The sequence below is a fragment of the Dermacentor variabilis genome, chromosome 11, assembly GCF_050947875.1.
Source record: "Dermacentor variabilis isolate Ectoservices chromosome 11, ASM5094787v1, whole genome shotgun sequence".
NCBI classification, from domain to species: Eukaryota; Metazoa; Arthropoda; class Arachnida; order Ixodida; family Ixodidae; genus Dermacentor; species Dermacentor variabilis.
Genome location: NC_134578.1, coordinates 68,321,601 through 68,336,041, shown reverse-complemented (window position 1 = coordinate 68,336,041; position 14,441 = coordinate 68,321,601). Strand labels below are relative to the sequence as shown.

Genomic DNA, 14,441 nt, shown 5'->3' with positions numbered 1-14,441 from the left:
AAAGGAAATGCAAGACACAGTTTCTTGAACCCTGACCTTTCAGAATGAAATAGCGGCTTGCACAGAATCCGTTGTTTTGACGCGGCAACGAACATTGAGTAAATGCCACAAAGGCAATAATTTAGTTGTATTGCTCCCCACGGGGAGATTTCTTTCGAAGCGCCAGTCCGTAATTCATTCGTTGTGTCATCAATTTTTTTTATCGAATTATAAATTGTGCTGCATTTCACTGTACTTGACGTAGCGGGCCTCGTAAATTTGAGAGACCTAGCTTAGTGGTAGTGAAAATGGCACTTTGCTGCAGAATTAAGGAATGATATAAGTGGCCATCGGGTCCAAAATTTCATCGACTCTTCACGCTTACACATGTAGTCATACATCATGCAAGCCTTTGTTAAGAGCTGCTATATAAATGAAGTGCTCCTGTGATTAGCAGAAATACAGGGGGGAATCAAAGTGTCTCTATGTTGAAAGGATTTGAAGTTTATTTTTGGAATACATTAACTCAGAACATACTTTTGTGTACTCTGCTCACGTATCCAACATGAAATGCTTATAAGTTTTGGGCAAGGGGTGGTTCATTAGTCAACCAGAGCAACACATACAAATAGCCAACATATTTGGGGTATGGAATATGTTGAACATATTCACTGCCTTCTCCATGACTAATGAGTATCCAGGAAATATCTTACGAAGAAAGAAGTGCGCAGGGCAACGTGGTCGTACAACTTCAGACCAAGGGTAGTTTGATCTCCTCTTGCCTGCATAGAAAATGAAAAAAAGAAAGAATATTATCAAGTTCGTTTATTTCATGTCAAGAACACTATTAGGTTGCAAAAGTAAGATTGGGCTGTTGTTTTATTTTCGCAAACAATTGCCCTGGTTCTCCCTATATGCATTGCAGTTTCAATTGCCAATTACTCTCCAAATGGTTTATATATTAGCGAGAAACCGAACAAGCAATCAAAACAAGGTTCTTGATAGCGGTAAAGAAAACCATGGAACCAAATACAAATAGACATGGAAATTAATATTTGTTATGAATTCCATTTTATGCGTGTTATTCTTTTAACCTATCTTAAACGTTATTTTTACGGTGTCATGTATGATAAGCTTTTCCAATGGTCAACGAGAGTGTACGCGACACTACTTCAATTGCCGTAGCAACTATATGGACACTGCAGATGCATTTCTGCCGTCCGCATCGTCGTAATGCTCCGCCTAAAGTCTAAGCGCCATAACACCGTCACCACGCGCCGAATGCTGTATTTGCAAGTGAAAGCATGCGCTGGTGAGCCGACTATGGAGGCTTGATCTCGCGCGCGGTGAGGAGGAAAGTGGGGAGGAAGCGCGCCATTTTCCGCCGCGCGCATGGCAGCAGGGGGAGAGAAGGAAGAGGGGAGCTTTCTACTCTGGCGGCCAATTCGTATGGTGCGGCCACATGTGGCCGCCAAACCACTATCATGCATGAGAGCGACCTGCGATGAATAAGTAGTCTATAACTTCAGAATAGTGGCTAGGGCCGGGCATGTTGGTACGAACACATTCTTTAGCAAACAGCGCGAATAACGGGACACAGAAAAGAGGCACACGACAAAGGCGCTCATTTCGAACAAGTATGTTTATTTTGAAATTCGCGCTGTTATTCGCGCTGTTTTCTGAAGAATGTGTGCGTAGTCTACGTGCACCGAAGTCCAATAGTTTCGTGTGCGCTCGGTTCCTGCTGCGGAGTTGGTGTTGAAGCGAGAGGCAGCACGAAGGTCAATTCGCCCGCGGCTGCTGCCGCGCTTTCCCCCTCCACCGTTTCTCCAGCGAGTGTGCTCCATCACCGAGTAATTGTGTTCATGTTTGCTTGTGCGCGCGTGACACCATGCTTGTTAATTTAGTTAGTAAGCGAAAATTTGCAAGTTTATAAGGCTGATAAAACTACCCTCCTTTGTTCGTATAGCTGTCTACTAATTTGCTGTCGCAATCGGTGCTTCACCTTTCGGGCGAAACTGCAACTTTTTTGTTTTACTGTTGTAATGGCGAACACAGCACAAATGCTACTGCGGCTGCAAGGCTCCCAAAGTGAGGAAGACATACCAAAGGTTCGGTGTCGCTGCGTTTGCTCGTGCTGTCGTTCGGCTGGAATAGCTAAGCTGCTCTCTGCGCTAGACCCCACGGGACTGGCATTCCCTCTAACCATCAATAAACCTCGTAGCACTGTTAATTTCGCGAAAGAGAAGGTTGCACATACAGAAGTGTTTTGACTAGAAACTTCATTTAAATTTCCAGTTTAAAGGTTGCACCTTTTTCGTGAGATGTCATCATCTAACGCAACCATTCTAGAAAACTGTGGCGCAGAATCCAACATTCTTTTTCATGTTGTCTTTATTCCAAAATTCCCCCTAAGGTTCGTGTGTATTGATATTTCGTGGATCCTGTATGACCGGAATCGCTGGTTTTCATATTTAATGTAGTCATTGCTGCGTGCAACGGAAGAAAAATTCTAAATAAAACTTAACCCTTGCGAATTATTATTTATACTGGTGCAGTTGATGTGCATTGAATATAAGTATCCAAAATGTCCAATATGAACATTCATGATTTTATAAGGCGGCGCACTTTCACAGGTCGGAAACACAATAATCCAAAATGCACTTTTTCACTGACAACATGATTTACCAGCTGAGTTTGCATCATAGCACCACTCATCGAACATTACAAAATTCATATCCTTGCTATAAATCCTAGGAGTCGTATTCCTGATTAATAAGGATATAGCTGGTAACATACAGGAATTCTATAGCATTAACGGCAGGGTGGCAGGTCTTGTTGTGAAATTTAATAAGAGGTACAAATTGAAGGTCGTACAGGTCTACGCCCCTACATCCAGTCATGATGACCAGGAAGTCGAAAGCTTCTATGAAGACGTGGAATCGGTGATGGGTAAAGTCAAAACAAAATACACTATACTCATGGGCGACTTCAATGTCAAAGTAGGCAAGAAGCACGCTGGAGATAAGTTAGTGGGGGACTATGGAACAGGGTCTAGGAATAGCAGGGGAGAGTTATTATTAGAGTTTGCAGAACAGAATAATATGCCGATAATGAATACCTTCTTCCGCCAGCGGGATAACCGAAAGTGGACATGGAGGAGCCCGAATGGTGAGAATAGAAATGAAATCGACTCTATACTTTTTGCTAACCCTCGCATCATACAAGATGTGGACGTGCTCGGCAAGGTCCACTGCAGTGACCGTAGGTTGTTACGAACTCGAATTAGCCTAGACTTGAGGAGCGAATGGAAGAAACTGGTATATAAGAAGCCGACCAATGAGTTACCGGTAAGAGGAAAACTAGAGGAATTCCGGATCCAGCTACCTAACAGCTATTCGGCTGTAACTCAGGAAGGCGACCTCAGTGTTGAAGCAATGAACGACAATCTTATGGGCATCATTAGGGATTGTGCAATAGAAGTCGATGGTAACTTCGTTAGACAGCATACTAGTAAGCTATCGCAGGAGACGAAAGATCGGTTTAAGAAACGCCAATGTATGCAAGCCTCTAGCCCTACAGCTAGAATAGAACTGGCAGAACATCCCAATCAATAAGCATAAGACAGCTGACATAAGGATGTGTAATACAAATAGAATTGAACATGCTCTCAGGAGCGGAGGAAGCCTGAAAGCAGTGAAGAAGAAACTAGGAATAGCCAAGAATCAGTTGTATGCGTTACGAGACAAAGCTGGCAATATCATTACTAATATGGATGAGCTAGTTCAAGTGGCTGAGGGGTTCTATAGAGATTTATACAGTACCAGTGGCGCCCACGACGATAATGGAAGAGAGAATAGTCTAGAGGAACTTGACATCCCATAAGTAACGCCGGAAGAAGTAAAGAAGGCCTTGGGAGCTATGTAAAGGAGGAAGGCTGCTGGGGAGGATCAGGTAACAGCAAATTTGTTGAAGGATGGTGGGCCGATTGTTCTAGAAAAACTGGCCCCCCTGTACACGGAATGCCTCATGACCTCGAGCGTACCGGAATCTTGGAAGAATGCTAACATAAGCCTAATCCATAGGAAAGGGGACGCCAAACACTTGAAAAATTATAGACCGATCAGCTAACTCTCCGTTGTCTACAAAGTACTTACTATGGTAATCGCAAATAGAATCAGGAACACCTGAGACTTCTGTCAACCAAAAGATCAGGCAGGATTCCATAAAGGCTACTCAACAATAGACCATATTCACACTATCAGTGAATTGATAGAGAAATGTGCGGAATATAACGAATCCTTATATATAGCTTTCATTGATTATGAGAAAGCGTTTGATTCAGTCGAAACCTCATCAGTCATGGAGCCATTACGGAATCAGTGTGTAGACGAGCCGTATGTAAAAACACTGAAGGATATCAATAGTGGCTCCACAGTCACCGTAGTCCTCCATAAAGAAAGCAGCAAAATCATAATAAAGAAAGGCGCCAGGCAGAGAGAAACGATCTCTCCGATGCTATTCACAGCGTGTTTACAGGAGGGATTCAAAGACCTGGATTGGGAAGCGTTGGGGATAGGAGTTAATGGAGAATACCTTAGTAACTTTCGGTTCACTGATTATATTGTGACACGCTAACGAAGATGTTTTCAGTTTGATCGGAAGAAGACGACGCTCTGGACTTCGCGCGCTGTATACCATCTTGTCAGCTGCAACAGTTATTTTAAATATCCTGTACATATACGTCTGACTGTATTTATTGCCGTAACATTTTTGGTGGAGGTTGCGGAATCATTATCAAGACGGATTTAAGCAGTGGGTGCTCCTTGGCGGCATCTACAATGCCAGCTCAAGGTGAGGATGCTTCGAGCCCGTCGGCACCCACGCCCACCGTCATTCTAGCCTGATCTCGCGACTCAGGAACCGTTTCTGGCACCGACGACAATGATGTTGAAGCCTGGCGTCCAATATATGAGTGGGGGAGCGCCAGCAACCAGTGGGACCAGGCCATCATTCTCGCAAATTTGATATTTTACCTTGTGGGCACGGCACGCGTCTGGTTTCAGACCCACGAGGAGGAACTTACCAACTGGGACATTTGTAAACAGAAGCTGAATGATTTGTTTGGCAAGCCTGTTGGATGTCAGCGGGCCGCCCAAAAAGACCTTGCTTCGCGTGTCCAGACGTGAAGTGAATCGTACCTCACGTACATCCAGGAAGTGCTCACTGTGGGCCGCAAAGTGGGCCGAAGATGTCAGAACCTGACAAAGTTGCACACGTCATTAAGGGCATAGCGGATGATGCCTTCCACTTCACTGTGTTCCAGAATTCTTCCGCTGTGCAAGCCATCAATACCGAATGCCGGCGGTTTGAAGAAGCCAGCAATCGCCACATTGCCGAGCCATTTCTTCGCATTCCCAACACGGCTACCACGTCCACCTGCGAAGACCTCCGCAGTCCGTCCACGCCCATCGCTCTGATGACATCCTGCATGTCATCCGCCGTGAAATAGAAGCCACAACTCCTGTAACTTGCCTTGCTTGATAACTCAGGAGACCAATTACAATGCATGCTCACTGACATGGAGAGGCATAGTAGAAGGGTGAGTCTAAAGAATAATCTGAAGAAAAATAAAGTAATGTTTAACAGTCTCGGAAGAGAACAGAAGCTTACGATAGGTAGCTAGGCACTGGAAGTGGTAAGGGAATACATCTACTTAGGGCAGGTAGTGTCCGCGGATCCGGTTAATGAGACTTAAATAATCAGAAGAATAAGAATGGGGTGGGGTGCGTTTGGCAGGCATTCTCAGATCATGAACAGCACGTTGCTATTATCCCTCAAGAGAAAAGTGTATAACAGCTGTGTCTTGCCGGTAGTCACGTGCGGGGCAGACACTTGGAGGCTTACGAAAAGGGTTCTACTTAAATTGAGGCCAACGCCACGAGCTATGGAAAGAAGAATGATGGGTGGAACGTTGAGGGATAAGAAAAGAGCAGATTGGGTGAGGGAACAAACGCGAGTTAGTAACATCTGAGTTGAAATCAAGAAAAAGAAATAGGGGCATGGTCAGTAAATGTAATGAGGAGGGAAGATAACCGATGGTCATTAAGGGTTATGGACTGGATTCCAAGGGAAGGGATGCGTAGCAGGGGGTGGCAGGAAATTAGGTGGGCGGATGAGATTAAGAAGTTTGCAGGGACAACATGGCCACAACTAGTACATGACCGGGGTAGTTAGAGAAGTATGGGGGAGGTCTTTGCCCTACAGTGTGCGTAACTAGGCTGCTGCTGCTGCTGATGATGTTAAGTACAAAGACACTGTTTTAAAGAGTAATGGTAGGTAGGTCTACATGGAATGCCGTTATACTTGAGACGCAATGTATAGACTCGTGTCCATACTGCGCCAAGCAGTTACTAGGCACAAAACAAGATCGCCGTTTCCATGGCACGGTCAGTCCGGTATGCCGGAATCGTTTGGATGAGGTACAAAGTACAAATGTGTTCTCATTCTTTACGCGCTAATATTACACATGGAGTGCAGAACAGCCAGACGCAAGCTGCACTGGGACAATGTTATCGATATGAAGCGTGAGCGCAGTCGGCGAGCTCTCGGCACCGAGAGCATGTTCTGTCTATGCTGCGCTGGTTTTTCGCCTGCCCCTTCCTGTCAATTAATCCCCTTATCTCACACACCGAAGCAATGAGAAAGCTACAGTGCCAGAGAGAGCTTGCGTACATGTGTCCAAATAAGGTGGCGCTAGTGACAATGCTGAATGCGCATTGTGAATCTGTTCTTCAACAGGCACAACTCGCACACTCTTTTCTAGATGACAGTAGTAAAGCGGTGACGTTCCTGGATAAATGGTAGCGTTCATTCGTTGAAGGAAGCCAAGGTCTCGGTCTGGGCTTACTCATGCTATGAAGCTTAAGACGTTGTTGCTGCTGCGAAAGAAAATACAAGATCCTTCTAAAAATATGGCAAGAGCACTGCCGCACTACCTGAATTGCCTAAGACTGTGTCGAGTGTGAGTTTGCGAGTCAATATATTGACGGTAAACTGAAGAAGGGAACCGCAATACGTATTATCCACAGTGAAATACGGATTGCCTGCGAAATGCAGACAGGTCTTGCAGAGCTGAAGTTGGTCGCAGAGGTGGGGGCAGAGCTGGAGACAAAGAGGTGGTCGTTTACACATCTACCACGCTGACCTATATAAATCTTCGCACATGAATTGATATACTGTACACGATTGATCCAGCACATTTCCCGAACTTATCCTTGTACATCTTATAGAACCTAAGCTTGTGAGAGGCGCCAGAATCGGTCATTCCGCATAACTGTGAAGCTTGTCAGGAGCAGAAAAACACTTGAACATTCGCTTTTCCCCAATCTTTCTTTTTAGTCGAGTAAACCCCGTAGAAAAGAAGGGACAAGTGCCGAGGGTTTCGTGATGTGTATTGTTAAAAGTGTGAATCTGGTGATGATCCTAGTGCTGTTTCCAGTTCCTGCCATAACGCTGACTCTGTTGAAGAATAGAGCTGCGTGCCGCTTTATCACGAATGCACCATCGTCACGAAAAGCAACTGCCAAGTGACGCTTGAAATTACCAAGGCAGGGATGATTGATACTTTAGGAGATAATTGTGTGTCCAAGCCGTCCATTGTCTTATTTTCGTAGGAGTTGCAATACTTGCGTCATCACTAATAGTTTTGCTAGGTGTGCTTGCGTGATGTTTGGCCAAAAATGTCTATATACCACTTGAGGAGTCTGAATAAATTGTTACAAGTTAGCGCTCGTGTGTCTCCTGTCTACTTGCACGGTCCTCATCCGTTTGTGCGCTTAAAAATAAATTATCGGGTATTACGTGCCAAAACCACTTTCTGATTACGATGCACGCCGTAATCGGGGACTCCTGAAATTTGGACCACCTGGGGTTCTTTAACGTGCACGGAAAGCTAAGTAAACGGGTGTCTTCGCATCTAGCCCCCATTGAAATGGATGGGTTCCCGCGACCTGTTGTTTAGCTAGTTCTGCGCTGAAAAGTTTTTGTCATATCAGACTAACGCGCCCAAAGAGCTACAATATTGATCTTCAAGCACACTAAAGACATGGTGACTAATGCAGCTCTCCAGCGATATCACATGGTCTTCAGATAGCGCTTGCGACTTGGACTTCAAGTTGGTTGCACCGTGATGGCTTAGGAAGTCCATGCCGTGAATTACATCTCGCGAGCACTGTTGGAGGAAAACGAACATCACATGACAGTTCCGGTCATGAACTGTAATTCTTGCCGCGCAGATTCCAGTCGGCCTTATCAGGTGTCCTACAATTGTCCGAATTTGAGGGCCGTCCCATGCATTCTTGAGTTTCTTCAATTGGGCGACGAATAATACATTTATGACGGAGTCGTCGGCTCTTGCGTCCACTAGAGCGGTTTCTTTGTAGCCGTGGAGGAGCACGTCAAGGTCGGGGATTTTTCTCCTTGCGATGCCGTTAGTCTGCGGCATCCGATCAAGGTTTCGTCGCGTTTTCCCGGTGCTGTGACCTCGTTACCTTGGGCTTTTGTGAGGCGGCGCATGCTCGCCTTCGAGGCGTCGTCTGGATGGCCGTGTTTCGATGCGGTATCGGCGAGGTCGTTCTTTCAACGTCGTCATCGGCGGTGAAGGAGCTTTGGCATTTCGACGAGCAGCAACCGGATCTGAATCGGTTGCTGCTTTTAGTTTTCCGCATCTGGCTTGCGCACAGGCCACGGGCTGGTCCTGTGTACGGCCAGAGTTTTCTGCTAGAAGTAGCGTCGTGGCCAAGGTGACGGAAAGGACGTTGGGATCTCCGCGGTGTTTCGGCGATGTAGTCGGCGATGAAGGTGTGGACGCGGCGCGTTTACGACGAAGACCCGTGGTCTGATGTCCCGGTGTGGTCATCGGTGGTAGACGGGGCGTGCTTCTCCGCAGTGATAGCAAAGCGGACGGTTGTCGGGAGCGCGTCATTCTTGAGTCTTGTTTGGGACGTTGCGCAGGCTAACGGGTGGGCGGGCTGGTGGTGGCAATGGCAGTTATTTGCGACACGAAAAACAACTAACACTTCAAACACAGCGGTAGTTGCGAGCAAAGTCGGCGATCGTCGAAAATCGAACCTGGTAGTCACACGCGTCGACTTATACATGCCTCGACGAAGCTTCCAGCGTAAGTGCTGGTGTCGGCGTGTCCTGTAGCAACCAATATACAATTCGCGTCGCACATACACTCAGATTGCACAAGGTTCTGTGAAAGCACAAACCGCATAGAACGAGTGATAAAATTTCAGACACCCACAATACATGTAGGCACATGCTGCGCCAAGTGATCACGTTCATCATTTGTTAGCCGGTGAAAAGCAATTAGGGAGAAAGCTCAACAAGTATACGTGTCAATGTAGAATTTACTGCAGAGTGTGTTGTGAGCTTGCTCTGTGGTAAGCTGTGTACCAGCTGCTCTAGCAAAGACAGTTGTGCCATCTTTATACAGCCTATAATATTTCCATTACGATAAGCAAAAATTATAGACTGAGCAGTTATATACCACAATTCATATGCCGTTAAAGCCAAAGTTTTTATTTCAAGGAGATGGTTGTGCATATGTTGCAGCTATGTGTTTAAGGTGAACCGAGTGCCTTGCTTAAGTTCTCCTCATTCTCGTAATTTCTGGAACAGGTCGATGCATTTAACTCAGCTTCAAGTTTCCGGCACATCGAGGTATCAATTAATTTGTCACTGTTCAGCGACCATCCTTTTTAGCTTAACTCGCATGAACACTATCTTTATGAGGTGCCAGGCCGGTTTTTATGTGCGTGCTGCTGCTTGGAATGCGTTGACAGATAAAACCTACACCATTTTACAACACTGCTACACATATGAACTGCATACATAGACTGCGTGCAATTATATGTTTCGTATGTCTTGAATTCACATTATTCTTCGCTGTTTCGCACTTTCGCAGAACTACTACTATTACAAAAAATTTACCTTATAGGGCGATATTGCTTTGCGTCGATGTTTATCCACCTTCCGGTTTAAACGTAATCTATTTTAGTTATTATCTCGTGGAAAATTCTTCATCATTTGGGTAATTTTCTTAATCGCCGAAACTGTTTCCTGACGTAGCCAAAATATAGTCATCCATAGCAAGTGCAAGGGCATTCTTGATCTGTTTTGGGGTGGTGCTTCTTGAAATGCGAGTATATGCAAGTGACTAATGTATTTGCTACGATACTAAAACTACTTGCGCGCACATTGCCGGCAGTGCACAGCATCTGTGATGAGTTGCATTAAAGAATGAGAATAAATTAAATTTTACACAGCTGTAGTGTCCTTCACAACTTCCATACTCTGTGAATGTTTTTGTGTAGTATAATTTCAAGCATGATATAAGCATTCTATACTGTAAAACATGTCCATAAATATATCTTACTTCAAAATCATCCTGTTGATTTTTATTCTTGAGTCTTCCTTGATTGCCTTGGTCTTTCGAGATTTTTAAGCACCGCAGTAGCTCCTTCAATTTTTTTTTATCCTCTCGTTTCCAATCATATTTTCCATGGTGTTGCGTCCATACGTGACCTGCCGAACAGAAAAAAATTCAGCAGCCGCATCAGTATCCATTGCAAATGGACAACTTTCTGAATATTATTCGGTCACCCTAGATGACCGTGCATCTAAATCAGGCATTTTACGGGCCAAAACCACTATCTCATTATGAGGCACGCCGTATTCGGAGACTCCGGAAATTTGGAACACCTGGGGTTCTTTAACCTGCACCTAAATCTAAGTACACGGGTCTTTTCGCATTTCGTCCCCCTGGCAATGTGGAACTGGAACCCTTGGCCGGGATTTGACCCTGTATCTGAAGCCTTTGAAACATAATTGCTCTGTTTGACACACTTATGTGCAAACATTTTTTTGCACGTTCTGGAAGTTCCTCGCCAAGTCTAAGAAAATACATACTTTGGTAAAATAGTCATCAAAAGCATCGCTCTGTGGCGAGATGTTGCGAGTTGCTTTTATTGTGATAGGAATTGTAAGCAGACCCCAGGGGAACTTCCTCCGACGCCGTCGTCATAATGTTCCATATAAAATACAAGTGCGATAATATAAATACAAGTGCGATAACATTGCGGCCGCTCGCCGCATGCCATAGCTTTGAGGGAAAGCTGGCGAGGGTGAGCCGAGAAGGATGGTGGGTTGATAGGGCATTTTAGCCCTCGTAAGGGATGAAGGCGAGGAGGGTGCGCGCCATCATCTGCCGCGCGCAAGAGTTGTAGCAGTGACATGTGCACGCAATATGAGTGAGGTGGAAGAGGACAGATTAGTGCCCAACTCCTCTTCTACACCAGCTGCGGCGTCTGAGCGCGGTCGCGCGCAGCCGATCTAGGAGGCAATTTGCGCAGTGTTCGAAGGCTAGCCTACCGGAGATAGCCATCAGCTGATGGTGTCGTGTGCGCTGTGTTGTCGTGCTTAGTTGGCAGCACAAAGGGGAATTCGCTCGCCGCTGTTGGCACTCTTCATCACGCCAGCGTTTTGACAGCGGGTTCGCCGAGTGAGATGTTTTCGCTTTTTCCTGTGCACGCGGGCAAACGTGCTTGTAAATTTAGTTAGAAAGCGAGTGATTACAGCAGTTTATGAAGCTGATAAAGCAATTAGCCTTACTTCGCATATGCGTCTAATTGCTACAGCAATCAATGTTTCACCTGTCGGGTTAACCTAACTTTTTTTTACAGAAACAGCACTTGAACACTGATGATATTTAGAGATTCAGCAATTAATAAGGATATATATCAGAATGACGCAAGAGCGAAGGGCATTGTTACATGACTTTTAGCGAAGGAGTATGACTAGTCTGGATATATATATTTTCGTAGGTTTGATGATACCGTGTCAAATACTTTTTCGGCGAACAGCTCTTACTAGCTCTTTAGTACTTAACTATGAGTAAATGGCCGCTTTTGTGCACATGATAAATATTGTATGTGTAAGAACCACAGCAGCCGTATAACACCAGCTCACTCTCTTTGTTGTAGAATACCACGCAACTATTAGTGAAATTGTATTTGACACTTTAACACGGCAACCATTGCTCTCGCCAGTCACTTTACAATGCAGTTGCTTCCAAATTGACACAATGTTACTCTACACGCAAGAAAGTTCTTCCGGTGCAAATTATGAACGCGTAAAGAGCCTTGTCGTCTCTTTTGATCCCTGACGTTTGTGATATGTTCATATCCCTATTTCTATCCCTATCATATCCCTAGAACCAGCGTCTTCCAGTGCCTTCCAGTGGAAATCCAGCGCGAAATCCAGCGGATTTCCACTGGAAATACAGTGGAAATCCAAAGACAATGAACGATTGTACGACAAATAAAGGACACGTGATTTCACCGCGCGCCGCACCTGCGCAGTGGGGGAGTTCACCCACGCTGGACGCCATTGTTGCTGGCTACATCTGCTACCGTCTGCCCTCAGTACAATAGCGGGGCAGTTGTGGTGGGAAAACACGGGGACTCAATCACAGGAAAACAAGAAAATACCAATCAACAGCAGGAAGCCTGCCGCTGATTAATATTATCGCACCGATAACAAAGGTTATGCAATTAGTGCATTTCCATGGACTTTGTGCACAAAGAATAATGGTAAAACGCTTCTGTGGCCCAAAAAGACATTTTAGGATGCACCAGGTACCCGCAGCAAGATTGTTCCCTTCCACCGATGGTTAGGTTTAGCGTACCCACTGAGTCCGTCTACACGCTATCGACCCGTCTCGGCTAAGGAATAAACAAGTCTAATAAAAAAAAATTCAGTGCCATTCCACTCTGTGAAGGTGGATGACCAGCGAAGCCGTGTATAGTAATAATTATATTGTTGTAGTGTGTGGTGATTACTATATTGATTGAAGAAAAACGCATACACGTGACTTCTTGCTTCTAGCGTGTTTTATTTTATTTCATTACCATAGTGACAATCAATTTATGGTCGCTGTGGTAGACGGCCATGGGCTGAACGACAGTGCTGGAAATATTTTTTACAAACGTCAAGTCTATACTTGAGGGATGAAGCCTAGTTTGTATATTGACATGTGTATAACATGGAATGCCGAACCTATCCAATAGGAACGACACTAACCACTTTCTGTCCGGTCCGGTCAGATCGATGTTGAAATCGCCTACAATTACGACGGACATAGAGTCAATAGGAGTGACCCAATCGATCACGTCGGCCAGAAACGTCTGAATGTGCCTCTTGGGCGTAGCTGGCGCGATGTACTCAGTTGAAATGACGATCCGATCATCTGTCTTGACGCCGATCTTCATGGGCACGCTGCTGTTCGTTAAATGGAAGGCGGCTACGTAACTGTCCTGGCCCGTCAACCGACACGTGCTCGGCGTTAGCGGCTTCCCGCCGCCTTAGCGCGCACATTCGCACTTCTGCTCACGTGGTTCTTCTTGGAGGGCACGCTGCTCTTCCTGTATACGCGGAATACGCGGTCTACCCATAGCATGGATAGAACGTAACTGCTGATAATGTTGCTAGGCGATGTTCACGTACACATTGGCGCACACATCGGCGAACACAGAGGCGCACACATTGGACTTATAGAGAATATACCCGCCACTCTCCAGTTTGCTGTCCAGACTATGCGACGGAGTCGAATGTGCAGAACTATATCCATTTCTTGGTCAACGCAAATCTCTTCTACGCACACAAAAAAAAAGAACGGCAACCTAGTCCCTTACTGTTTCGCTGTAAAGGTCACTTTATAGTCCAGGGTTCCCGCCAGAGTTCTCAAATAAACAATATTTTCTCTTGTCTGCAGTGTCAGAACAGGAAGCGATGAGCACCGATGTCACGCTGTCGCCGAAGGCTGCCAGCGGCACTAACTGTGTGAGTATACGGATTTGTCGATCGACACGCAATGTTGAAATGAGAAAATTCTTGCGTTTCCTGTGCGCGAAGAACAAGAAACGGCTATCAAAATCGGCACTAAATCCTGTACAGCATTCCGTATGCGGTTCATTTAATTCATTTCAGAGTGCAGCTCGTAGGCGTCCGTTCCTGGGTCGCTGTAACCGCGCGAACGCACGTGGACCACTGCTTGCGCGTTCGTCGTCGTTGTCCGATGTTACTGACGGTGACATTCCCATGCAGCCCCTCGCGCTCGTGCCACTGCTCGAGCCTTCGTCGTCTTCTTCCACATCTGGCTCATGCCAGCGTTCCCATCTGCGCAGGCGCTAGCGGCACTGGCCCCCTGTCAGTCAGTGCGGTAATCGTGGTCTCAAATTCTTTGCCTCAATATATGGCAAAATGAAAACTAACACGTATAAAGCTGCGCTCAAATTTCGCATTAGGGAGTATCGTAATCTTCGGACATTTTTGTGTCCATGTCTGCACGTCTAAGTTTTTTTGGTCATGAATCGCGATAAACTAGATCAGCTTTC

General features: G+C 45.7%; 1 protein-coding gene across 1 annotated transcript in view; it reads right to left on the bottom strand.

Annotated features, from left to right (window-relative positions):
- LOC142564330 (phosphate-regulating neutral endopeptidase PHEX-like) overlaps nucleotides 1–14,441 on the bottom strand; it is a 136,687-nt gene that overhangs the window by 23,077 nt on the left and 99,169 nt on the right. Inside the window, exons 17-18 of the mRNA XM_075675299.1 lie at nucleotides 10,424–10,572; nucleotides 693–761 (exon numbers count right to left, since the gene is read on the bottom strand). Coding sequence (XP_075531414.1) covers nucleotides 693–761; nucleotides 10,424–10,572 — 218 coding nt within the window. The remainder of the gene's footprint in view (nucleotides 1–692; nucleotides 762–10,423; nucleotides 10,573–14,441) is intronic.